Source organism: Thermobia domestica, chromosome 8 (genome assembly GCF_964235325.1).
Source record: "Thermobia domestica chromosome 8, izTheDome1.hap1.1, whole genome shotgun sequence".
Taxonomy (NCBI): domain Eukaryota; kingdom Metazoa; phylum Arthropoda; class Insecta; order Zygentoma; family Lepismatidae; genus Thermobia; species Thermobia domestica.
Window position 1 is genome coordinate 159,931,393 of NC_137461.1, and position 27,590 is coordinate 159,958,982.

At 34.9% G+C, this 27,590-nt stretch overlaps 2 protein-coding genes across 2 annotated transcripts in view; one reads left to right on the top strand and one right to left on the bottom strand.

Annotated features, from left to right (window-relative positions):
• The window catches only part of LOC145692368 (retinaldehyde-binding protein 1-like), a 64,257-nt gene extending 42,290 nt beyond the window's left edge, over positions 1-21,967 (top strand). Inside the window, exons 3-6 of the mRNA XM_081767666.1 lie at positions 6,604-6,797; positions 10,276-10,386; positions 19,302-19,446; positions 21,721-21,967. Of these exons, the coding sequence (XP_081623792.1) occupies positions 6,604-6,797; positions 10,276-10,386; positions 19,302-19,446; positions 21,721-21,749 (479 nt within the window). The 3' untranslated portion in view covers positions 21,750-21,967. The remainder of the gene's footprint in view (positions 1-6,603; positions 6,798-10,275; positions 10,387-19,301; positions 19,447-21,720) is intronic.
• LOC145693314 (clavesin-1-like) overlaps positions 1-26,884 on the bottom strand; it is a 283,708-nt gene extending 256,824 nt beyond the window's left edge. Inside the window, exon 1 of the mRNA XM_081769190.1 lies at positions 26,866-26,884. The gene's annotated coding sequence lies outside the window, so the exon portion shown is untranslated. The remainder of the gene's footprint in view (positions 1-26,865) is intronic.
• Between the last annotated feature and the right edge of the window lie 706 nt (positions 26,885-27,590).

Below are 27,590 nucleotides of genomic sequence, written 5' to 3' on the forward strand. Positions count from 1 at the left end.
TGTTTTTGAATATAATAGGACAACATATCGTTGCAGTGAATTAAAACAATCTTTGCCTATGTTGATTACAGGGTGTGAAACAGTTAGGAAGGCTGTGGTCACCTCTGGATACAAAAGCCGTGTTTTCCATGCTTATAATTGTCCATGTCTGAGAAAGTATGACACTGTATCACATCCTGTAAACGCGTGGAGGCCTCGTAACACAGTTGATTTTGCTTTTCCTAATGATTTTGAAATATGATGAACTGGGAAAAATCAATGATGTTTCTTGGTGCCGAAAGATATCCATAATTCTTCTAAACCGTGTCGCTCAAAGTCGCAGAACAATGATACAGCAAGTATTACAACATCTGTGTCTACTGTGCGGATAACTATCTTTTTGTGTACATTTAATGATGCATCAAAGCAATGTAACATGATCCTACTATCAGCTTCTTCTAAATGATTTCCTGATGATTTGTTTGAAAATGTTGGAAGATTTCTTGAAGTTTCTATGTGATATCCATTACTGGTTGCTACCTCAAAGTTACTTCTTTCCTTTTCACACATAGACTTTCCAAGAAAAAGAAACAGTTCTTATTTATTTGCGTCATTATGAAGGAAATCGTTCCACTTGCTAGGAATTGGTGTAGTTGGTGTTACTTTTGTCCTTATTCCTGCATCCCTGCTTTCTCTTGTGGAAGATTTTATGCTCTTTGAAGAGTATCTATCCCATATCAGATCAACTTGCTTTGAATGGAATGTGTCTGCTTCTCTTTGAACATATTTGAAGAAATTACACTGGAAATAATCACAAAATGTTTCTACTGATACTGGTTGCAAAATGTGAACCAAAATTGCTCCATTAAATAACAATACATCACAAGAATTAAGAAAGTGTTCTTTGATGTTGGCTTCACTCTCTAGAAGCATAACTAAGTCGGACTTTTTCGAGGATTGTGAATTATGGCAGAGAGACTGTGGAATTGGTTGACTGTCGTGCTGAAAGAATTCATCCAAGTCAAGTCATCTTGTTTGACTGACGCGCAGTAAGCAAAAGAATAGCTCAACGTCCATCTTAAATAATTTTATTTCATTTCTATTTGTTTTATTCTTTTGAAGGAAAGAATGAAGCACTAGAGATTTTTTTTTCATGGGCGAAAAGAATGGCTTGGTACATTCTACTAATCTTTCTTGCACAAATACCTTATACATATTAGACCCTTTTTCTTCTGTTGAATATACGGATTCAATTATATCACTGCTATAGATGATTCTGGAAGCAATATTAACAAGTCCACTATTTTCTTCAAACGCATTCCCCAATTCGACGAAAACTTCTTTCATCTTTTCAACGGACGATTTAAATCTTTCTTGCACCGACAAGTAATCTTCGTGGTGCTTATTATCAGGATCATATTCATTATATAATATTTTGAATTCATTAATTAGTCTACTAATTTCTGGTCCCGCTGTCATCCATTTGACAAGAACATCGTCGTCGTGTAAGAGACCAGTTGCTCCGCCATTCCCTTTTATAATTTTGTTATTCTGTTCGTGAGCTGATCTATAGCTATTGCAGACAAAGGTTTTGATGTCTTTCTTATCACAAAGTAACCCATTTCGAAAGCATAATCTCACGATGTGTTTTTTCCAACTTCTTCAAATCAAAAATGCGAACGGGAAGCCAACGAGCATAGTTAAGGTGGTCCATTGCGAAAACAATTCTGCCATTAGTTTTAGTGTTTCAATGTAGAGCTTAAAATTTCCTTGACGTATGGCTCTGATGTAAATTAAGAGTAAAATATTATCCAAAACTTAAACGTTGGACACGAAGATTCCTTTTCAGTATACCAGTGATTGAAAGATTGCCCTGACGAAGAATTCTGATATGCATCACGCAGCAAATGATGTAAAACTGTCAGAGTAATCTGATGAGCAAAACGAGCTTTGGTAATGTGAGTTACTTACAATATGATGTCAGCGGTTCCTGGTGTTTCTACATCTGACTTGTATAAAATTTCTACCCAACCACTTCCATCTAACTATTTGCCTATAAGATGCAGGAAGGCTTGTTCGATGGGCAATCCTACCAGCATCAGAATTTGATGATTCGTTTCCCCAAGGCAAATAGTGGTTGATCCATTACAAAAACCGGATTTTGTCCTTTGTTGACTTTGTCTGTAAGTTCTCGTAGAACATTCATTTCGTGCCGTATCATAGCAACAGATTTAGTGTCTCCCTTAAACAACGGAAGCAGGCAGCATATACTTGGCATTTGCAGAGTTTCAGTTTTCGAGGCATGGTATACAGACCAAGTGCAAATAGTGTCATTTTTTAAGCATGCTTCAAGCCAACACTCCCAGTTTTTTTTCTTCTGCGAAAAATCGATTTCGCGGAAGAACTTTCTCTACAAACTGCAAATTCTGTTGAGGTAAAACTGGTTCCTTATTAGTGATATAAGCAGGAGGTACTGGAGCACTTATGTCTTTCTCCAGCTCACTTATTATGTCAGATCCTTCTGAAAGCAAAACATCTCTGCCGGACAGATGAGCTGTTAGCTCTGGCCTGTAACGAAGAATCCTTTCACGAAATCTTGTACTATTAACTTCTATTTCTTCTGATTCAGGCTTCTTCATAATCGTCATTAACCGTGTGTTGTACAATTTAAAAACATCGCTCATTTTAAATCGACGACTTCTTGGTAACACAAGAATTGCGGAGGCGCCTCAAACTTTTCCTCTTTGTGTGATTCCGAACTATTTCCGCCGAAACATTACAAGGGATTTACGCCATTGTTACTTTCAATGGAAATACTTCGAGAATAGTGCAGTTGTTATTACTCCAAGTTTTTTAAACACTCAGTTCTATCCGATTCTTTTGACGTATTTAGAAACATGATTTGGAGTTCATTCCTTCCCATACTTACTCTGTGAGACAGAAGGATGGGGGAGATAAAAATGATTGTTATTACTTTGTCGTACTTGTTTATAAATCTAGATACTTCAATAAATATTTCGAAAAAGACTTATCTTTATGGATGATAATTAATGGCCGCCATATTGGATTCATATAACCGGGCTCGGTCATTCTGTCTTGTGCTCTGGTGAAAATGGGACTTATGAAGAATATATCACAAGAGAATGATTTGTTTTGTACAATGCAGCATCAGTGATGTTTTATTACGGTAAATGAACTCTCGCTCGACATTTGGGAAAATCAATCGACTCAATGCGAATCTTTAAATTATCGTAACTTTGTTGTTTATTAACCAATCTGAATAAAATATACATCAAACGAAATATAATTTAACACTCTTTAAAAACTTATACGACATCTTTTTCGATAATCCCAGCCGTTTACTTGTTATTTTAAAAAATATGAGTAAACTCCATCATAAGAAATGTAAAGTTCCAAATTAAATAATTTCTGTAGGTGTTAATTTCAGTGTTAGGTAAAACCTTTTGCCTATTTATTAGACCCTGTTATCTTCTACGTCGTTTAGTTTTTGAATCGTGAAGATTGGACTATTAGTTGAGGAGATATATGCCTCTAAAACCAACACTATGAATTCGCAGAGGCCACCTTCTTTGATAGCCGCCATATTGAATTCTGGCCACCTGTTGGAGTGGGGCCACTTTGATTCCTGCTTAGTTGGATCAGGGGAACAACATATCCGAGTGGCACCTTTTTAACACAAAGTGCAGGGTTTGGCCATTTTTTTGCCTTAAGCTCCCCTACTAAATGTTATGTGAGATTGACATACTACGGTAGCAAAATGAGTACTGAAACATGTAATGTTCCAAAGTCTAATAAATAACCGGGATATTTAAAAAGCTATGTCTAAAATATAAGTTATTCTAGTGATTATAAAATCCAAAGATATGTATAATTTACATAATCATAGAACTCAAACGATGACACCACAGGAATTCTGCATATGTTTGAGAAACTCTCGCTGATTGGCAAAGCAAACAGCTTACTAAGCAACTGTCAGAACGAAACAATATTCTACAGTGTGCATAAATTATACCTACAGGCTATATGATCAAAATGCTTCATGGGATACAAAGAAAAATTGACTATTGTGTTGATATGTGCTTCTTTACGTAAGAAAAACACATTGAAAACCTAATATTAACACCTGTAAGTGAACAAAATTGTCAACAAAGGAAGACAACATTAACCAACTACAACAAACCGCTAAAAAGTAGAAAATAATAATACCACTGAAAAGCAGGAAATAATAAAGCTCTTAAAAGCCGAAAAGATTTCATTAATATTATGCATAAAAATCTGAAATTGTGTCAATTCAAACAAATTAATACCTAATATAGACTTAGTTTCGACGATAATTTTATGAGTCATTAATTTATTTCGCTTCGCACAGACTTATTCTTTCAAAAGGCAATAGTTATGAATTATTTTCTGCTTTTCAGGGCTTTTATTATTTTCTACTTTTAGCGCTTGTGTTCCAGTCGGTTAATATATATATATATATATATATATATATATATATATATATATATATATATATATATATATATATATATATATATATAATTTTCTGGTTTTAGTGCATTTTGAACTCGGCTGTTTTCTTTTAAGTTTATTTAACTTTCTCCACTTTTTCGTTACTCCAGTAGTTTAGTTTGATACCAAAAGGTAGGGCACTGTAACGTGGGTCTTCCTACGAAACATGTGTGACCATTCTACCTATACTAATCGGTCTACACGTTGTTGAATTATAGGTGAACATAAACACGATACTAACACGGGTATACGTTGTAGAATTATAGATGAACATAAACACGATATTAACACTATTATCTCTTGAGGAGTTTCATAGTCTAACTCCAAGGACGGTAATGAAATCCTGGTAACATTTTATAATAACCTGGGAAAAATTGTACTGTTTGAAACTTAAAAAGAGTAATCAAAGTAGTTGTGCGAAAACATGCACAATGAAGTCGGTTAATTACAGTATTAACACTGTCAGTTGTTGAAGAGTTTCATAGTTTCGCTCTGCAAAATTATTCTTATATCCTTATGGAGCTTTTACATGGGTAAACAAAGAAAGAGCACTTTTTCAAATAAAAGAAGAATCATCAAAATCGGTGCATTTATGTCGAAGTTACTGTATCTGTGATCATGCGCACAATTATGGTATGAACACTGTCAGCCATTGAGGAATTTCATAGTCTTGCTGCAAAGACTATTATTGAATCCACATGAAGTTTACATGGGATCACAAGGAAAGAATACTCTTTCAAAAAGAAAAAAAGTACCGATAATCAAAATCGTTGCACCTTTACCGAATTTATGAGTGAGCATACACAAAACAAGTAATGATGAACACTGTCAGCTATTTAGGAGTTTCATGGCCTAGCTCCAAAGACTATCGTTATATCCTTGAAATTTATATGGGATTACCGTGGAAGCATACTCTTTCAAAATAAACAAATAAATAAATCAAAATGGTTGCACATCTGCCGAAGTTATGCGTGAACATATCCACAATATATATGAGCGACTCGGGCGATTATAATGATATGACTAACTTTGGAGTAAGTGAAAAAAGAAGGTTGACCATTCCTATGCAATTAAATGCAATTTTACATACCAAATAATCTCCCCCTCCTATCTACAGGTACAATTCCGAAATTAAATTATCTACATACTCTTCTGTGGTTCGATTACAACCCATTCCACCTAATAACTCAATTTCACTTAACGATGCGCTTACCATTATATTCATCCGAGCCGCTCATGTAAGCTATATATAAGCAGATCAAATTGAGAACCTTCCCCTTTATTAAGCTGATTTAAAACTGTATAATACAATAATATAAAGATATATTATTAATTCATTAAATCTTACTGTTTCTTTTGTGAATACACTGTATGTATACACGTCTTTTTAGGATATTAAGTTAATGCTTCCAATTCCGTTTACTATTTACAATAAACAGACAACAGGTAAATAGAGTGAATACGTGTAAAGATTTGGGTGTGGTAATGGATGATTGTTTGACCAAGGCTCATCAAGCTTATCAAGCTTATAGAAAGTTAGGTTTTATAATTAGGAATAGTTTTGATTTAAATGGCATTAATAGCTTCAAATTACTCTATAACACATTAGTTAGTAGTAAGCTGGAATATGGTTCGTCTGTATGGTTTATGTCTTGTAAAAGTTGAATTCAAATAAATTAGAAAAGATTCAAAAGAAACTTTTACAATTGCCCTATTTTAAGAAATATCATATGTCTTTACTAAGATTAAGGATTTTATACTCTAATTTACTGTCTGAATTTCAATATATTAGCCTTGAGGAGAAAAGTGTAATACACCAGCAAATTTTGTTGTATAAAATTTTAAACTATAAGATTGATATTTCAGAATTTATTTAGATTACTTCTTTCATTGCCTGGTTTTATCTTCATACTCTTTGTTATATTTTATTATTTTTATTTTTTACTATGCGTTTAATTAATAATTGTGTGTTATTTAAGATGTACATTATTTTATTGTATTGTTTATTGATATATCTAATTTATGTAAGCAGTATATAAATAAATAAATAAATTTGCTCTCGTAAAATGGAATTCTATTTACTTATCTTAGGCTCATGGAAGACAAGTAGCTACTCGCTAGACGACATATATAAATGCTTAGTTATGATGATGGAACTTGCAGTATTGGAACCCACTACACAAATTAATGGAGGAGTCTGTGTGATAAACCTTGCAGGATTTAGTCCTAGGCAATTATTACACGTTACCCCTTCCGTAGCAAAAAGAACTACGGACTTGCTACAAGTAAGTATAATGATTTAGATATGTTAGTAAAAGAATAAAGCTCATAGCCTAACCATACAATCACGTAGGAGCTCGACATACCGGGAAAGATGGAAGTTGGTACAAAGGACGTAAGGAAAATACGGCTGATGAAGAGTTTCATTTTGCAACTCATGAAGAGACCACACCAGGCTTAAAGCAACATATGAGTGTGCATTGTATTCAATATGAATAAGTCATGTCTATTGATCATTGTTGGATTCTTGAGAATAAATTTGCAGAACTTTCGTGAGTTCAGCACTGTAACTATTTATAGTGATGGTTTCGATTTAGCAAAGAAATACATGATAATTACTCCCACCAAAGACAACCATACCAGCAACAGCACCTTCTCCGAGTTTTGGAAACCGTCCTGGACGTTAATCACGATTCAACCACTGTCCTACCCATATACGATTGTCGTACAAGACGGTTGGATCATGTTTAATCAGAAATGACAATACGAAACAGAAATCTCCCTGATTTTCGTGAATAATTATTCAGCACACTCAGAGAACTGCACAACTTCAGACAGCGATTCTTGTTGGCCTGTGTCAACACATGAGGTGCCCATGAGTCCAACGTTTTCACCGTGGAGCCTATAGCCACACTGCTTCGCCGTATACCTTATTCGTCTGAATTGCATTAATACTTTTCTGAAAGTCCTCTTCCACGGTGTTTCCGACGAACTCATCAGAGCAAGGTGTTGGCCAGTTACCAAGAGACTCGTTTTTGTTCTGTCGTCGGCAGAAAATTTCACAAACCAACATTCATTCACAACATCTCATCCAAATGCTTGTTGATATTTTCCACGATCTATTCCCAAATCCGTTCAACAACACATTGCATCCTGACTGACTGGACACTCCAGCTTGTTATCTGAATATGTATGGGGTTCGTGACGTACGCGTGACCTGGGTCCACTCATGGGTTGTGTTACAGAGGCTAGTTTTCCACCAGACGTAAAATCGGATCTTTGAATCGCAGCATCCTAATGTCTGTGTTTCACTGTGGCAACCATAATTTCCAAAGCTTTTATTTTATGTGAATTTTCTGTTAGTTTCATATTTTCATATTCACAGTTACGTACTTATGTGACAAGTAAAATCACGAAAGTTATGAGATAGCAGATAGAGCACCTAATAGTGTAAGTTGGTATTTTACGGCTAAAAGCCTTTATTAATATGGACTACTGTAACTAGTTTCAGCAATTGTGATTCTTGTTAAACTGTGATTTGAACTGCAGTGTTTCTTTCAGCTATTTGTATAGCAAAATGTTATACTGTTTACATAGGTTCCAAATATAATATATTTGCATATTTTTAAATGCTAGCACCTCAAACATGGAAATAACATAGAAGAACAACGAATAGTTATGAATTCATAGTTTCGGAGTGCCGATGGTTAATACTCAACTATAGAAATTTGCTCTTCAGTACAGAAAGTCTCTCCTTACATCTTATCATTTTAGGCGAGATAGGATTAGTTGAAATGGGAATGATGAAAAATATTATCTTGGAGAAATCAGTAGCTAGTGAGCTGTTAGGCGAAGTGGAAGGGTATCCTTCTAAAAGTTGCGCACGTACCCTTAGGAACATACGATATCTTGAGAACAAAGGTTTTTAGTATATAAAAATGCAGACACGTTTACTTACTTCCTTATTAATTTATAAGTAAATAAGATGCAACACAATGTACATGACTCATTAATCAGTCTCTAAAATGATTCATAATGAGTAAAGTATAAAACGTCCTTGGCCTGAAAGAGACCATAAACACAATCGGTTCTAGGTAACATGTATTGTCTTAAGTATAATAGAGGAAAAGAGGTTTCTATAGTCTTAACAGCTACTTAGAGAATACAATAAAACTGCGTTTCATAAATAAGCTACTCGTAAGCTTTTAATGAAAGTGTTAATCATCTCAGACTTCTAGCCAGCTCGAGGAATTGATTTTCAGATGAGAATGAGAAACATATGGGATTTAGAGTTACATTCTGCTTTCTTTCTTCAAAGTACGCACATATTTTCCCTCTTTAATCCAACAAGAAAATAATATTAAAAAATAGAGAGAGGTGGATTTTTGGGGGAATGTTGCATTTTATTCCATTGACTCATGTATCACTTTCTTTGTTCGTTATAAGTCAGTTATCCTTTATTTCTCTCGTGCTTCAAATGTATTACTCGGCACTATGTACTTCAAATGTACTACTACTACTACTACTACTACACACCTGGAGTGAAACTCTAAGCTCGCTTATACTTACGCTGGGAGCTAGTAAGTTCTGTAGAAGACCTAATCTATTCAGCAATAATTTTGAAATCACGAGACTCAAATATTCAACTTTAAAGTTCTTTTCTAAAAATATCCCTGTGGGCAACGGGATAGCCAATATTAAAAACTAAGTTTTAAAATGTTTCCGATGTTACGAGATTTTGGCTTCTCTTCTAAAATGTGTAGTTACGCTTGTGCATGTGAATGATGATAACAGATGTAGAAATGTATGATATTACAGATACCGATTCAAGTATCTGTCAACTCTCGACATAACGTATTATCCATATACGCAGAAGTGTTTGCTCAGTTCCCACTTGCAGAGTTACCTTTTTTAGTTGAACTCTCTCACATGCCGACATGTTGATAAAACTTACTAGTATTGTATCTGCACAATCATAAAAGAAAGTAAGTAGTCCCATGGAAATTAGGAAACGCACACAACTTCGGAAGACATTCACAGAGTAAGAGTAGAAACTTATTTGGTCGCTGAGAATTGATTATTATATTCCACCGAAAGGGTAACATATTACACGTTTCAAAAAAGAAGCCGTAAAACCTTAAATTTATGGGCAAAAGTTTTTATGCAAAAGTACATAGATTGAAGAATTTGACAATTACCACCTTAGGTTTCCCAATGAGTATCTTGATGAAATTACTGAGAAATACGAAGAGAAGGAACAATGACTAGTTACATTCGGTCGATTATTTAAAAAAAATAACGTAACTAACTTCAACAAGTGGGATATAGGCTTGTTTGTCAACTAGGATAGACTTTATTTTTCACACTAGGCAACTAGCTTCATCAACTTCCAGCCAAAGGAGCTAATTGCAAGACACTACATGCTAAATCTGTTAATATTTTCTTTTAGTAATATTTTGGAGATTATAAAATAAAGGTTTTCTAAAAATTGCAATCAGTACGAATTTTTTCTAATACTTTATGATTAGTGTTTCTAAATAGATAGACTTTCCACTTGTAAACACAGATTACATCCAATTTATCAATTTTCATTATTTCGGTTTCGGTGTTACCAGTTTCCTTATTCATAAGCTGCCATGCTATTAAGCTGAGTGATAAAAAAAAATATCCATATTGGAATACATAGATGGTTTTGATTGACCTAATCCAGTCGAGTATTAATGTTATTATTATTATTATTAACACATCTTTTTCCTATTACAGGGAGCATTTCCTTTACGCATAAAAGCTTTTCATATTGTTAATCAGACTACATTGTTCGATGCAGGATATGCGATTTTTAGGCCATTCCTTAGTGCCAAATTGAAAGACAGAGTAAGTATACATAAAGATCGAAATAATATTTACATAGTTCTTTTTATACATATTGTGTATAGTTCAGATCATTTGGCACAAAAGAAAAGAAAGAAAATGCATTCATCTAGCTCTTTAAATAAGTTTGAGTTTCATTTAATGCTTTAAGAAAGAATCAATAAGTTTTCTAGTGTCTTATGAAGTAAAACTTTATCACTACACTAAACTGATCACTACAAAGACAATCCATTTTAATATTTATTTTATGTATTTGGTTTCTCACTATAAAGGTGTAGACTCCTAGACACTATACAAAGGCATAGTTCTTTATATTAGAGGAATAATAATTGACGTGAATATCTATCTCAAATTATTTCTCTACCCCATGTGTTGATTTCCAGTTTATATCATGTGCCTGGGTTTTCTCGGGGTTCTCTCATTTCCTCCCACATTCTCAATCCATCAATCATTTCATAATAATTCGTCTCGTTGAGCCTAAAGATTATAATTGTGGGACGTAAAACTAGAAATTTAATTTCATTTTAATTTCCAGTTTGTCATAGCATTTGTTGAACCTCACAGAAAGACGTGAGCCATTCAACCCTTACTCCACTGGCTTAGTGGCTTCATCCATTTTAGCGTAAATTGGCCAGAACACTCAGGCTATCCACATTGAGTGTCTTAGGAAGACAACAATAAGTTACCTAAACTGTAACACTTTATTTTAGTTTTAATAAATAAGTGTATTAAGCTCTGGTCAGAAAGTGTTAGTTATTCGTGTATTAAGTTCCAGAGTCGTGATGGATAGAGTTACAAGTAGTGCTCTCAACGGGTCGGGTCGGGTCGGGTTGAAGACCAACCCGACCCGACCCGTGACCCGAATTGACTGACCCGACCCGATGACCCGACCCGACCCGACTGACCCGAACCGTGATCCGATCTGATTGACCTGACCCGATAACCCGACCCGAGCTGACCCGGTTGACCCGACCCGACAACCCGACCCGAATAACCCGACCCGACAACCCGACCCGAGCTGACCCGATTGACCCGACCCGACAACCCGACCCGAATAACCCGACCCGACAACCCGACCCGAGCTGACCCGATTGACCCGACCCGACAACCCGACCCGAATAACCCGACCCGACAACCCGACCCGATCTGACCCGACTGACCCGACCCGACAACCCGACCCAAGTAGCCTGACCCGACAACCCGACCCGACAACCCGACCCGAGTTGACCCGACCCGAACTGACCCGATCCGGGTCGGGTCGGGTCACGGGTCGGGTCGGGTCAACCCGACCCGTTTGAGAGCACTATGGTCACGACACTGGGTGAACGCCAAAATGCACTCACATTGGGAAACTAGTTTTAAAAGCATAATTTTAGAAAATAAAGCATAAAGCATAATTTAAAATATATAGCACAATTCTTGGAAAATTCTCTTTAACTGAAAGTTTAACATACTGTGTTAATATTTTTTGAAGCCAATATTTACAATGCAAAATCATTGAGAACATAACAATGCAACAATGAAAAGCTTATTTTCATTTCTGTAAAATTATCGGTGAAATCCTTTGATGTGGAGAAAAGAAAAAAGTAAAAGAAGAATTTTTTCTGCCAACAATGAATAGTATGCAAGAACTCCATACTATATTGTTACAGTGACGACGCCAGCTTTAAGTTCTTAGGGGGGCAAAGGAGGGGCAGATACATTTTCGAGGGGGGGGGCTATTTGCCATACCAAAAATGACATATTTATTACTTTTGACTTATTTTACATTACATTGTGTATTTCGTTGCTGTTTTTATGTTAGATCTATATGATTATAAATTAAACTTATTTCAAATAAAATTTGTAACTAACAAATAAGTAACGTCTGCACATGAAATATTTTTCAATGAAACTTTTGAAGCCTAAACATAAATTGAATTACTTTCGCGTAAGCTACAAGTAACACATTCGTCTATATGCTACGTCTCTCTCTCTCTCTCTCTCTCTCTCTCTCTCTCTCTCTCTCTCTCTCTCTATATATATATATATATATATATATATATATATATATAGCCAGAGAGAGAATTTACGAGGAGCTGCTGAAAATGTCGTAGTCCAATCCAGAAGGAGTGTAGGTACTAGGTAGAAAAATGAAACCGTAGTTTAGAAAAACATATCTATGTATGTACAAATATAAATTTTCATATTAATAATGAAATTCTTACTGTTTCTCAGGCCTCTGAAGTGATTATGTGTGCCCAAACAGATAATTTCACGAACATCCAGATCCTTACTGTTATAACATTTTTGTTCCAGCAAGGAAAGTCACCGAAGTAAATTAATGAGGAAATCAGTGAAACACATGGGACTCTCCTCCGTTATATATGGTGGTGAAGAAGTAAGTGGCTTAGTATAAACGTAGCAATTTCTCAACAAATTATTCTTTACATCCAGGATGATTAAAAGCAATGACTCTTCCTGGAATCATGGATGCAATTTGTGACATTATTCTTGAAAATTGCAGCATTTCACCCAGTGGTGGATATAGCCCGGGGCCGGAGGACCTAGGCCACCCCAGTTTTTGTATGACAAAAATAATTTAAGCAAAATATATGTCAGGAGAATAAAAGGGTAACGGCATTAAGAGAAGTCTTCTTCCAATTTGACCGTAATGCTGATCAATTTCGCTGACGAATAGTAACCATAGATGAAATATGATTGTACCACTATGATCCTGAATCGGAACAACAGTCAATGGAGTAGTAGCACTCATTTCTCCATCGCCCCAAGAAGTTCAAGACACAGAAGTAGGTTGAGAAACTGTTTGGAACATTCTTCTGGTATAAGTATGGAGTGGTAGACTACCTCCTCAATGGTCAGATATTTAATCCAGAATCTCTACATTACTTACAAAACTGAAAGAAAAATTCAAAGTTCAACGCTGCGGAAAATGAAAAGAAAGGAATTCTGTTCCTTCAGGAGAATACACCTGTCCATCAAGCCCCTGCGAACATAACTGACATTGCATAATCTAGGATTTCAATGTCTAGATCATCATTCTTATTCCGCAGATTTAGCTCCGTCTAACTATTACGTGTACTTATTTCCCAAACTTAAGTAACACTTGAAAGACGCCATTTTAGATCTGATAGGGGTAGTGCTACGAACAGTGGTGCGAGGAAATCTAGATTTTTTTAACTTTTCTGCAAAAGCTGGAACACTGTACAAGGTAGTATATTGACTCTCGGGGGAAAAGAAGAAGAAGTAAAACTTCACCAATCCACGTGCACTCCTTCTGGGTTGGGCTACGAATTTTTCAGCAGTGGGAATCAATTTCTTCCATAATTTTATTATTATCATTTGCAGGAAGGGAAAACACAACTCTTTTTATCTCCTTCAAAAAATTAAGCCCTGGTAGTTGCAAACTAAGCTGTTATAAGCACATCCTCTGAATATTGGAAGCCGAGAATAATGTTTCAGAAAAAATAAGTTTTAAATAAAACAAAATATGAAACTGAAAACTTCAAACCTGGATAAATACAAACAAGTTACGTAACTGGTTTTACCTTTCTTTTGTTTCCAATCGAAGTTGATCCAATGAGAAGAAAACAAGTCGACCAAATCTACTATTGTTCGCTAGGCACAATTATTAAAAATCATAAGAAAGAAGTATAACTAAAATTTACCTCAAAAGGGGCTAAATTAGAAAACAGAAATATGCGTGTATACCCAGACGCTCAAAGAAGAAAGCTTGAGGATTAATCTGCCACATAGTAAATTCATGGAAAGTAGACTACAATTTGTCAATGAGATTGGTTATGATACTGATATAAAATACTACGTGAAGAATGTTTAAAGATTGTACGAGTCTGGAGGGGCAGTCTAGGTGGCAGTCAGGGGGGCAGAAGTAGCTACTAGGGGGGCGCTCTCCCCCCTTCTCCCCTCTGGCGTCGTCACTGTATTGTTATGTTTACTTTTTGAACTTAAGCACTTTCTGTACTTTTTGGTGGCATCTTTTACTTTCCCTTTCTGTATATATGTACCTGTAAGGCGCACACAAATGATAGAAAAAATTTATTCGAGCAAAGCACATCTCTTTACAATGAATTAAGTAGAAAGTTCATTAAATATGAGAGAAACTAGTTGCAAAAAAATATCAATAAATAGATTAAGATATTTAGAATATTTAATGTATAATAAATATACATTATACACGATTAATGTAAAATAATCATTGAAATTAACAATAAAGCATAATTAAAAAAAAGCATAATTAAACAAGAAATAAAGCATAATGTGGGTTGCTCTAACAATTAAGTTGTATGAAGACGAGAAGAAAACGAAAGCTGATTCCTTAACGAATTTCGTTGATCTTCTTTGTGTCTACAAAAACGCATTCCTAGAAACCTACAAGCTAGGTATCATCTCTGTGATTATATCAGTTTCTAGTGCTACATGTGAAAGGTCATTCTCTTCTTTGAAAAGATTAAAGACTTGTATACGCAATTCAATGACTCATGATAGGTTGAAAAACTTAGTGTTACTTTATTTTGAGAAGAAAATTGATAAATCGTTAGATCTTTAACAAGTTGTGGATATGTTTGCTGCTGCCCACACGAATAGAAAGATCCTCTTCAAGTAGAGGCATGAACCTATAAGTTATTTTCTTTACCTGTAAAAGTGTATTTGCTTCCACTTAAGTCAACCAGCTACACATATTTTAAACGCCATGATTAAATAACTATTTACTTATATTAGAAATCAATTGCATTAATGAATCCTAGTTGTTTGAGGTACTAAATTCTTATATTTTCACTGTTTTCCAAAGAGTAAAATCATGAACAATAAAGATGGAAACATTCACCTTGAATACACACACACACACACACATATATATATATATATATATATTGGAGATGTCCCCCTCAAAATCCTCTTGGGCCCTTCATTTCCCCCCCCCCCCTGAAAAAAAACTCTAGCTACGCTACTGGACACCATGCACCAGAGATGAATTCTCTACCACTGAGCCACCGCGGCCCTGCTTGGGCTTGGTCGTCCATATCCAATATCTCTTTTGGCGTTGCTTAAACAACTTCTAGTTTTCTTCTAAATCCAGACTCCATATTGGCGTAGATATTAATATTACAGTCGATTGGTAAAATCAATCTTCCACATTTAAAAATTAAAGTACACACAAGTAGAAAAATAAGCATTTATCATAAAAACACTAGCTGCAAGTGTTCAAAATAGATTTATGGTTTCTATAAAATCAATTGAAAATTGCTATTTTTAATTAGGCAGCTAGTGAAAAACAGCAGCTTTCCACTCCAGCCGAGTTTAAACTCAACCTAAACTTAGTTGACCAAAGTGAACTGACCCGACTAACCCGACCCGACAACCCGACCCGATAACCCGACCCGACAACCCGACCCGATAACCCGACCCGACAACCCGACCCGATAACCCGACCCGACAACCCGACCCGATAACCCGACCCGACTAACCCGACCCGACTGACCCGACCCGACAACCCGACCCGAATAACCCGACCCGACAACCCGACCCGAGCTGACCCGATTGACCCGACCCGACAACCCGACCCGAATAACCCGACCCGAGAACCCGACCCGAGCTGACCCGATTGACCCGACCCGACAACCCGACCCGAATAACCCGACCCGACAACCCGACCCGAGCTGACCCGACTGACCCGACCCGATAACCCGACCCGAGTAGCCTGACCCGGCAACCCGACCCGAGCTGACCCGACTGACCCGACCCGATAACCCGACCCGAGTTGACCTGACCCGACCCGACCCGTAACCCGACCCGATCTGACCCGACCCGACTCGGGTCGGGTCGGGTCACGGGTCGGGTCGGGTCAACCCGACCCGTTTGAGAGCACTAGTTACAAGTATTAGATTCCTGACTGTGAATTTGGTATCGTTTTCTAAAGTTGTATCTTTATAGATCGATCTAGCCGATGTTGTAGGACATTATTAATAGACAATTACTAACAACTAAAAATCATACCTACTGCGTCATTGTAGATATGAAAGTAATCATTTATACAGGTAAAACTTCTTTAGCATACTCTTAGCAGACATTTAGAAATAAGAAAGATATTATTCTATTCACATCAAATCACAACATTAAAATACTCTCATAGTTACATTGGACATTATCATATACAGTTTCAACGACAAACTCATTTTAAACTTAACAACAACAATCGATAATTAAATTATAGACCCAGCCGAACTCTAGCATGTGCTTGTGCATCTTCCATCTTACTACTTTTAGCTATCAATAAGCTTTTGTGTCACTTTTAACGTCCTGTGATTTGGCTTGAAGATGAGTCTGAAACATGATATTTGCACAGTAGTATAATACACGATAGTGCGTTTATTTATCAAAACGTAAGAATTTTAAACTTCGTGGTAACAAACATACAGTCTCCAAATTTTGATTTTTTGAAAATTTCCATGTTTGATGCATTGTTACTTGTAAAGGGAGCAATCTCATTGTTTACGTTTTGTTTTCCATATAGCACATTTAGGTAACTACTCCCCCTCAAACAAGCCTGACATTACATTTCTTCTTGGGTGACATGCCTTCAAACATTCCTTTGTCAATTTCGATGTCAACACTTTCGGTAGATTTTTACTATCTTGCACACAAATTTCATTAAATATATACAAAACATACAATAGACTGTTCTTTCCTAAATAAAACGGTTTCTGTTGCATCAATCTAGCATTCACCAGTTCTGAGTAATATATGTTAACACAAACCCCCACAAATACAAAAATCAGCGCGTGTTGTAAAAGAAGAATGGTTGCCTTCAGACTTGGAACAACGTTTAAAAAAATTAAAATTATTATTTTTGAACTCTTTAATCATGTAGGAATCTAGAAACAAAAGACCAAAACAAAAAACAAGAAAATTAAAATGTCCAACCACCAATTATGATTTTTATGGTACGCTTGACATGGACGAACCCATAAGCTCTCTTTCTCTTAAATTTTAACAGCCAGAAAATATAATTTTAACGAAGCTTCAGTTTATTAATAAATTTTAAATGATAATTTTGTTATACGAAACCAACTTTTTTAGAACAGATGTCGCTAACATTATTAAACATTTTACTAAGACACTTTTGTAGTTGAAAGTCAATCTAATAGCTCTAGAAACAATTTGTTGGAACTAGAAAACCCACAGTGTCCACCGATTTGCACTTCTTTCTTTGCTATCGAATGATAAACTTCCTTTTATTCTTCAACTTTTATAAAATCTTCAGAATACAGTAATTAAAGTTTCCTTTTTTCGCGTTAAGATAGAAAAAGTGAAAATTGTAAAAATTGGAGAGAAACAAGTAAAAAAAGAAAAGTAGTTTGAGGTATTTAGAGGGAGCAAGAATAGATAGAACTAGCATCGAAAACTTCATAAGGAAGTAGATTATTAATTACGTCTTTATTATGGATATTAAGCTTTGTTTGTCACAGCTGTATTAAGTAACTGTCATTAACATTGAAATGTTGTGTATATATATATATATATATATATATATATATATATATATATATATATATATATATATATACAATGAAAGTGTTATGGATCATATTAAATGGAAGCTCTTCATCCGTACTAGCTGTATTCATTCTTGCGAAGAAGAAAATCATATTTCACGGTTCGTTAAATAAAGAGTTAAAGATAAAGAACATAACATATTTTGTATAGAGTATTATGGCATGCGAACCAGAAACATATATATTGAAAGAGCGATTAGAAATGACTCGAAACTTATGATATATGGGTTTGAAGAAAAATGGAACTATGCGGAAGGAAAATTTAAAGAGATAGTATGAGCGAAATTGAAAAAAAAAGATAGTAATACTAGAAACAGTTATAAAGAGAAAAGGAAACTGATTGGGGCGCTATCTGAGAAGAAGAAGTTGATACAAACTGTGATATGGCATAAGAGAGAAAGAGGAAGATAGAAATTAAAATTGATAGAGTTTTAAATGAGACACTCTTATGTCAAAAAAAAAAAAAAAAAAAAAAAAAACAGACGAGAAAAATATGCTCGTTAGGATTTAGATTTCTGGGTTTTCGGCATCTATGGCCACATTAGCCCGTCACGTATGAAGGATGAAGCTCTTAGGCGATCACACTATCCGAGGAAAGGGAAGGAAGAAAGGATTGGGGGAGGAAGAAGGCGGCCTGGGATCTGTATGGTAGGTACCATTCCGGCATTTTTCTGGTGTGAATGACGAAAACCCAGGAAAATCTCACTCAAGATGGCTGGCCTTAAAAAGCTTTTACACTTTTTCGACCGAGTGTCCCCATCGGGAATCGAACACAAGACCGCTCGCATCCAAGGCGAGAGCCTTAGCGACTACGCTACGCAGGGCCAATAACGTACTAATTATTCATCTTACACTTAAGTGATTATACTTTTAGTAACTTAAAATAACTTCGAACGCTGGTATTTATAAGTTATAGCAACCCAAACGAACGGTTTCAGGCCAACGACATGAAACAAACTTGAGAAGGTTTCAGCTATTTCAGCAAGTAGGGTGATTTATTTTGCAAAATGCTAAACATATTCAGACCATTATTTGAAGCTTGTGCAAGAAGGAACAAAACGTTCGATATGCACTGCACCGGCTGTTCACCTAATCTTAAAATTTCTTCTGTAGGCCTATAAGAAAAATGTTTTAAATTCATGGTTTCCTTAGTTTCTTTAAGCAACACTTTTCTTTCTTCTTTCAAATGTTTTAGTGAAGAAATATATTCAAAATATAATACAGTAAAGAAAATAATTTTCGGCTATTACTTCAATCCCTGTATTAACAATCACGCTAAAAGTCAATGTTACATAATTCTAAATACAATATTGTTAATTGTTCGTATACTGTCTTACGTTACAGATACATTTACATGGTTCAGATATGGATTCTCTTCACTCACATATTCCAAAAGAATGTTTGCCAGACACTCTTGGAGGTACTCTTCCGTCAAAGGATACACGCCGTATAATTCAAATACTTCAGCAGAATGATAAAATATTTGAAGGTTAGTACGTAGTACTAGTAGTTTATTTGGAATTAAATTGATAGAATCCATTATACCTATATACATGAAAAGCAATATGTAATTTTTCTGACTTTTAAGCTTACTGAGATCCAAAGATGATTATTACAATTGATAAAATTTTATTTATTTCGCTTTCTCGCCCATATAACAAAACTTCAGTTTGCATAACTATCGAACGCAACGAAAAGTTACTTTTGAATGATATAGCAGTACTACAGAGTGGGCGGGAATTAACTCCCTATTAAAAATTGTTTATAAATTTTTAAATACTTAACCAATTTTTATGGAACAAAAACATTTTGCTCCTTACAATGGTAGAATTGTTTTGCATTACTAAAATTCAATATGAGCACAACCATTATCACTGTTTTTCCAAAAGTTTGCGTCAGACTTCTGCAGATAAATCAGCGATACATTTGCAAGAACTTGGCAGTAATTTCCATGGACAAAAACTTAACTCTTCCTTCAGAACAGCTGGAATTGTGTGTCGGGTTAAACCACTAGATACCAATCTTTGCGGTTTTTGAGGACTTCGAGTGAACCTTTCCTAACCACTTGCATATTTTCCTTCGCCCTTGATGTCAAGGGGTGACCGTATCTCCTAATATCTGCTACAAAACCTGTATCCAGTAGCTTCAAATAGCAATTTCTTATAATCTTTACATCTATCGCGGCATGAGGTCTTTTTACACTTTGTCACTATCTCTGTACGTGTACTACGGACTGCCATACTTCGTACTGGGATGCCAGTTGAGCCCGCTATGCAAGGCTAGACATGGTCCGTCCCTAATACCTTCAATGACATAAATGAGATGTGTAACAAATCCCACTATTAACAGGAACAAAATGCATTTTGTTTCGTGAAAATTGGTTAACTACTTAAAAAGTTGTAAATAATTTCCTCCCATCCTGTACCTTATATTTTAGTTATGAATTTCTTTGATAAATAGTATATTCCATTGTCAATATCAGTACCTGAAGGTTCATTTTTTGTAGAACGTTGTATTTTTCTTTTTAACACGTTGCTATTATTTTAGGTAAAATAATTTCAAAATTTATTTATGAAATTCATTTTTATAATACAATATGATGAAATATGTGCAAAACTGTTATAAAGACAATTTTGAAACAACTTGTATACTTGGTTACATCTCTTAAGTTCATTTTCTAACACTTGCGCTTATTATTTGTAATCTTATGATCGATTGTAGGATTAACATTTCAGGTGTTACTACAGTAGATTGTTTTCCATCTGGGTATAAACAAAATTATATAAAAGGATAATCTCCCTCTCTTGCACCTTGCTTTACGAAAAATTCATGTGTTATTGCTAGAAAACTAACGGAATGTATTCTTAATAGGCTGAGGAAATGGAACCATCCTCAATATTAAAACTACTAATACTGAGGATATGTAAGCCTATAGAGAATATCCAGACACAACATATTTTAACTGTGTGTTGATGCATATATATATATATATATATATATATACACATTCGGAACACCCTCTATATACTCGTGTATATATACTGAGTCCTTGAACTGAGTACAGCACAATACTAATTAACTGTTCATTGCAAATTTAGACGAGTTCGAAAAACTAGTTTCAAAAAACTCACAAATGTCAAACCAAATACAAGTCGCTTTTCTTTCTATACGTAGCAAAAGTCTTGTCCATGTTTTCAGTTATTTCATGGTTAATTCAACTTATGCAGGAATAGTTTTCAATGTATGCTATACTCGGAATTCATATTAGTTTTATCAATGGATCATTAAATTAAATCTTTTGATCAGAAAGTAAATGTTCATATTTTATATTCATTCTTCAGTAAACTCGTATGTATATCACCTAAGTGGAAGAAAGCAAATACGAAATCCCCTGAGAACATAAACTAACGCAAACTGAGAAGCAAATTACCGAGAAAATTAAAACAGAAATACTTTCTTAAAATACGGTATAACTCTATAGCCTATGGAAATAAGAAACATGTAAATCCTTTGAAATATCTAATTCAGTTCTTTTTACTAGTCTGGATTTTCCTAAATTTAATCTTTGAAAATAGAGATTTACTGTTGAAATCAATGTCAAATATTATCATAAAATTTCAATACTAGTGATGATCTTTAGTTTAACTTAAGAACATCAAAATAAAATGACTCCATTTACTTGTTTCTTTAGGAAGAGAGAATTTTAATGATCTGTAACTTATAATTCAATCCATGTGTTAATTAATCTATGTTTCCTTTCCAGATATTTCAACGTATGGTTACAAGAAGTAGCACAGGCCACTAGCAATAGGAATATATCATCTAATAATTATATGGAAATCTAAGTTTTGATATATTCACCTCTGTGTTTTCAGATTGTGTACATATAATTTACATTTATTTTAAATACAGCTACGTGCTAATAACATTTCCAAGAATAAAAATGTATATATATTTTTGGTTCATTGTTAATGAATAAAACATATAACAAATTGTAGTTTTCCAATTATAGTGATGCTTCCATGACTCATTAATTTTCTCTTAAGTAATAGTGTTTCTACTTTCTTAACTCTACGTTCTACCAAGATAATTTGTTTCAGTTCTTACTCTCTTTGCATTGATGCAAGATTTTAAACTTTTAATTCACAATAGGACTCGCTTTTGATAAATGAACCACTCGGGGAAGACAATGGCAAGAGGTATTTTCTAACTTTCGAATAAAATAGAGAAGAAAGTTCAACATTTCCATGCTATGCAATGCAATGACACATACCAAACAAGCTACCTTGCCATTTTTCCAAAATTGAACTACCTATAAATTGTTCTGTGGTTCTATTCCAACCTATTCTACCTAAAGATTCAATTTCATCGGAAGTGTCGCTTGCCATTGTCTTCCCCAGTACGCTAATATATTCCTCATATTTCACTAATTTCGAGATAATAAAATGACTGCTCGACCATGAAAAAGTGTATCTAAAGTAATAAATAATTGCAATGCATTTCTGTGTATTGATAGAAAATGTCATAACATACAATTTTTGTCACAACATGCGTTCTTATGCATCGTAACTGCCTTTCCTAACGAGCATTGCAACAATATACTTAATATATGCTCGCTAGATTGAAGGACTGAATATAATATGGTTTTATAAATTTGGAAAACAGTAGAAACTGACCAAGATATAAGTACTTTTAAAAATAAAATTACATAACATTCAATATTTCATTAGGAAGTAAAAAATTTATCAGATTTTTTCTATCAGATAGTCTAAAATGTTTCGAGCCTTTTGCGCACGAGATAGCGTTAATGTCCCAGATCTCGGAGTGTATGAGTCGCAGTGAGCCAGGTCTAACATGATTTAACAGCTGAAAGTTGAAGCTACTTAAAATGAAGAAAGTATTAGAATTCTTATATTGAGATATGTGTGTTGCGCAGTGAAAGAAATGAACTTTCCGCAAAACTGCGCTATAATTTTATAATTCTATTTCAATAGAGGTCCAAATGCTGCTCACTCCCTTGAAGGTATTTGTGCTGTTTATGGGCAAGACATGTTATCAGAAGCAACAGGCAAAAGCTGATTCACATGCTTTCGTTTTTGGAAATCTCGATATCTAAGATGCTCCTTGCAGCGGGCGATCAATCACAGTCGATCAAAACCGGCATGATCAAGATCGACAAACAGTGTTAGACAATTTGGAGAAAGGCTCACTACACAAAGAAGCTCGACGATTGGGTGTCATATGATCTGACACATACTCGTTCGAGTTTCTATCTGCGAATATCTACTGAAACATAACGAATTCCTGGTATCTCTGAAGCTGTTGATCACGAGTGATGAAAAGTGGATAATGTACGACAGATAAGGGAGAAGAATCTGCACAATCTGTGGTAAAATCCACACTGACGCCCAAAAAGATTATGCTGCGCGTTTACTGGGATTGAAAAAAAATATTTCGTTTAACGTCCCACGATAATCCCCTTTAGGCTAAGAGACACGATGATTAAGGTAAGTGAATGTTGATGTAAGATTTGGTGGAATGAGAATGTGAGAAGAGACAGGTGTACCCCGAGAAAACCCACAGACACAATGCTGTCCACCACAAACTTACTTCACAGGGTATCAAACTAAGGACCCCATGCACCAGGGTTGCTTCAATACTAGGCACTATTAATTATGAAAATTTCCATTTTATAATTTTCTATCTACGATAAAGTTATTCTATAAACTTTATTTAAGCTATTATTTAAATGCAATTAGCATAATATGTAGTATAAAATCTCTTAGACCATAAAATTGTATCATGTGAATTATTAAATTTAATACAGAACATTAGAACAAGATTGAAAGATTTCACAATACATTGTCAGATTTATTTGTAATTGTCTTTGATTTCATCAAAATAGTAGAGAAGAAAACCCAGTGTATTTAAAGTTTAGCTACCCTTTTGAGCAGTGAGACCATGTCAGATATACACTTAACAGTTTAAGGTGGAGTCCAAACCACCGCAATGCGTTCAATACTCTAATACCTGGAATAGAACATGAGATTATCTATACAAAGGGCACGGGCTCTACTCAATTTTTGTTGTTATTAAAATTCACCTAAATTGGGACGCTTGTCTCTATGGTCTTCACATTAACCTTATTCGATATTCTACTAATCCAATAGGGCAAAGACACCTACACATAGTTGCCCAAGAGACGAGAAAATTCTCATCTCGATGACATCAAGACGAGAAATATCTTTTCCAAATAATCTGATAAGAGGTGAGAAGCATGACAATTTTTGTAACAATACGATAAATTTCGTGAGCCTTGTGTGCAACTTAATTCGCCCAAGTTTTAGGTTTCAAATACTGTTTTAGTGTTACATGATTTACAATATAAAACTATATATTGATTAATTGTAGGAACATAATAAAGAGTATTTATGGAAGTTTAAAGACACGTAAGTCATTACACGATACACTCCAATAACAATATGGTTTTAATATTGTTGTGTTCCACTTTCAGTGGAACTCTCATACCACGGAAGAATCCTGATAATTTCTAGATGAAATTAACAAAAAAATATCAGGTCATAAATTTTGTAAATAAATTTACAAAACTAGACGAGTAAAAATTTCGAGACGAAACGAGAAAGCTTTCCGAGAATCGGGACAAGAAGAAAAGTTTTCAAACGTTTACATGACGAGGCGGGAAAACATTTCCCATCCCGTCTTGTCTCATGAACAACACTACCAACATAGAAACTTCGAAGACAGTTAAAAACGTCCACGCTCCTCAGAGAAACTGGAACTTCTCATGCATTTTACCTTACGATCGCCCGCTCGACCACCCCACGCTGTTTAGCCATTAATTCAGCAGGAAAGGGTGAGTGAAAAGCTAAGGAACATACATATCCCTGATACATAGAAAGATAAAAGACATTTTATTTGATGTATGTGTTGTAAGTGTTCTACCCATGACTTCCTAACGTAAATAGGATAGTTTCAATACCACTAGGGATGGCGTTAGGTGGCCAGTTTGCTTCTCCTGAGGTTCAAAAGAATAGATGTGGAGAGAACCGGAAGTTTGAATAAAGGGGTAGATTTAAGAATTGGAATTTGAAATACCAAATATGCAAGATCTGGTTAAATATGGTTTCATTACACAATTCACTTGGCTACGTTTTAATATATCTCCGATAAAAGATGTACTGACTTCCGTTAATGTGAAGAAGCCAGATTTTTGACAAGTCAATGCTTCACAAATTAATTTAGTGGTGTCCCATGAATAACAATTATAAGGCCACACCCAAAATTACATCAAAAATAAGGACAAGAGAATAGTACAATGTTCTAAAAGGCAAGGATAAGAACATTTTTAAAATACAATATTATTTTTGTCAGTTAGGGGTTGGAATTTTATTGAGGAATCTGAAATGTAAAACAAAGAATGAAGAATTTCAGGATACTTAGGAAAAAATAATAATACATTGACACAACAAAAAATAACAAATATAGAGTGGACCTTAGTGCATAAATTATTAATAATATAAATATAGTTTCATTCACCTAGAAACAATAGTGGGGGCACGATGACTCAGTGGTAGAGAGCTTACTTTTTGTGCGTGGGATTTCGGGGGTTGATTTTCGGTATAGCTGCAATATTGTTGGTGGTGAACCTTTGTCGTGAGACAATTGGGGAGTTACGTGAATTAAGAGGCAGCAGAATCCTTCGTAAAAAGTCACACAATGAAACCTCTAAATACCGTAAACCAGTGGGACATAATTATTTGTCCGTTTGAGAGATGTCCGTTAAAGTTATTCAAATGTATATTACACACAGCCCGTGTGGCCATTGTATGAATTAAACAATAAAAACATTAATTATAAATGTAAATATAGACTAATATAGAAATACTGTATCCAATGATCGAATTATTGGGGAGAAAGAAAGGAAACTCTCCCCCCGCAATACAACAAAAGTATCGTTGGGAGAGAAGATATTAGTCTCTGAACAAGGATTGGTTGTAAACTTTTGATCAGCTGGAGGGACTATTTGAAGATTTATTTTCAACTTCCAGAAAGAATTTTCTGTGCTAAATATGTTCAAGCTGAGGATAATTCTTGTCCGTCCTGATTACATTACTACATCCTTACAAGTAAAAGAAGACTATCCGTATCGACATCCCTAAAAAGAGGGGGGTTCCTTCTATAGTATTGCAAATATAATGTTTCTGTAATAACTTTCTCCTTAAGTACAAGTCATATTTCTATAAAAGTATCTTAATTTGCTTACTGACTGTATTAAATCAAAAAGTAACCCAATAAGAATATTATTATTTAACCAATCATTACGGTTTATGAATTTCTTGGGGAAAAAGTCTGGGGGTCTGTTTACCGTCTAATCCTGCAGACATTAATTTTTGATCGAGGTTTGCTTGTAGCTGGTGATCAGTTGAAGGGACTAATTACTAAATCATTGGGAGTAAAGAAAGACTGTTCGTGTCGGCATCTGGGAGCGTCCGTAAGAGGAAGAGTTCTTTCCCATAACACTACATATATTTTTGCCAACACAAAAATGTCTCGCCGTATTATGAAGGTATCGGCTATTGGAAAGTTTCCGTTAAAGAACCTTTCATTGTATATATACTGTATATACCAGTATAAGAACTAACTGAAATGACACAACCAAAACCTCCTAGATTTAGTGTAGTGAACATAAATTGTTAAGCAAGTTAAATACATACACATCCATAAATACACAGATAGACAATTTATATATAGGCTATATACATTTATGTAGTCTATGTTAAGTAGAAAACAAAAATAAAATATAGCGCCTTGGGGTTATACTGAACAAATTATCTTTGTGTATGATATAACTTATAAAGTAAAGAAAAAGTTTTTTTAAAAAACTTACAGTTGTTCATTCTTCACAGGGGGATTGATCTTCACGGAACTTTTACTCTCACTAGAGCTGAAACACTGCAAAACCGAATCAAAGTTAAGAAACTGAGAAAAGTTTTGAGTTAACAGCGGGCACTTTTCTTTTACTGGGTTATTATGACAACGCAAAAGAAACGAATACAAAAGAGAAACTTCTCGTGCAATATTAATATTCAACGAAGCTTATAGTCGGCTATTTACTGTTATTACTTAGACCTCCTTTCTCTACACATATCACGTTCACTGGCCGCAATGAAATCGGCATAGCAATTCTTTAGTTTAGTGTCCGTTTCTTTACTATAGAAAAAATAATTAAAAAAGACTGTGGTAATGTTACCAACTTATGTTATGATAAAAAAAAATAAATTTAAATCATTGTACAGGCTCTGTGAAAGGATCTAGTTGCTTAACATCAATAGGAAGTCAGATTTAGCTATATAACTGACGTATTCATAATTATCCAGCTCTTGGTTTGATGAAATTCCCCAAGTTTTCAACTCTTCCATTCACATAAATTCTTTTATCGTCGTGAAGAGAACGGGGAAATGATGCACGTATCTACTATGGTGGATGAATGGGATAGTACTAGTATTTCATGGAACACTCAAACAGAGTTATCATCCTAAGTCTAGTGGCTAATGACTGGTCTTTGATGTGCGATGTTTCTTGTTCGAGTCCTAATAGAAGGTTATCGAATGC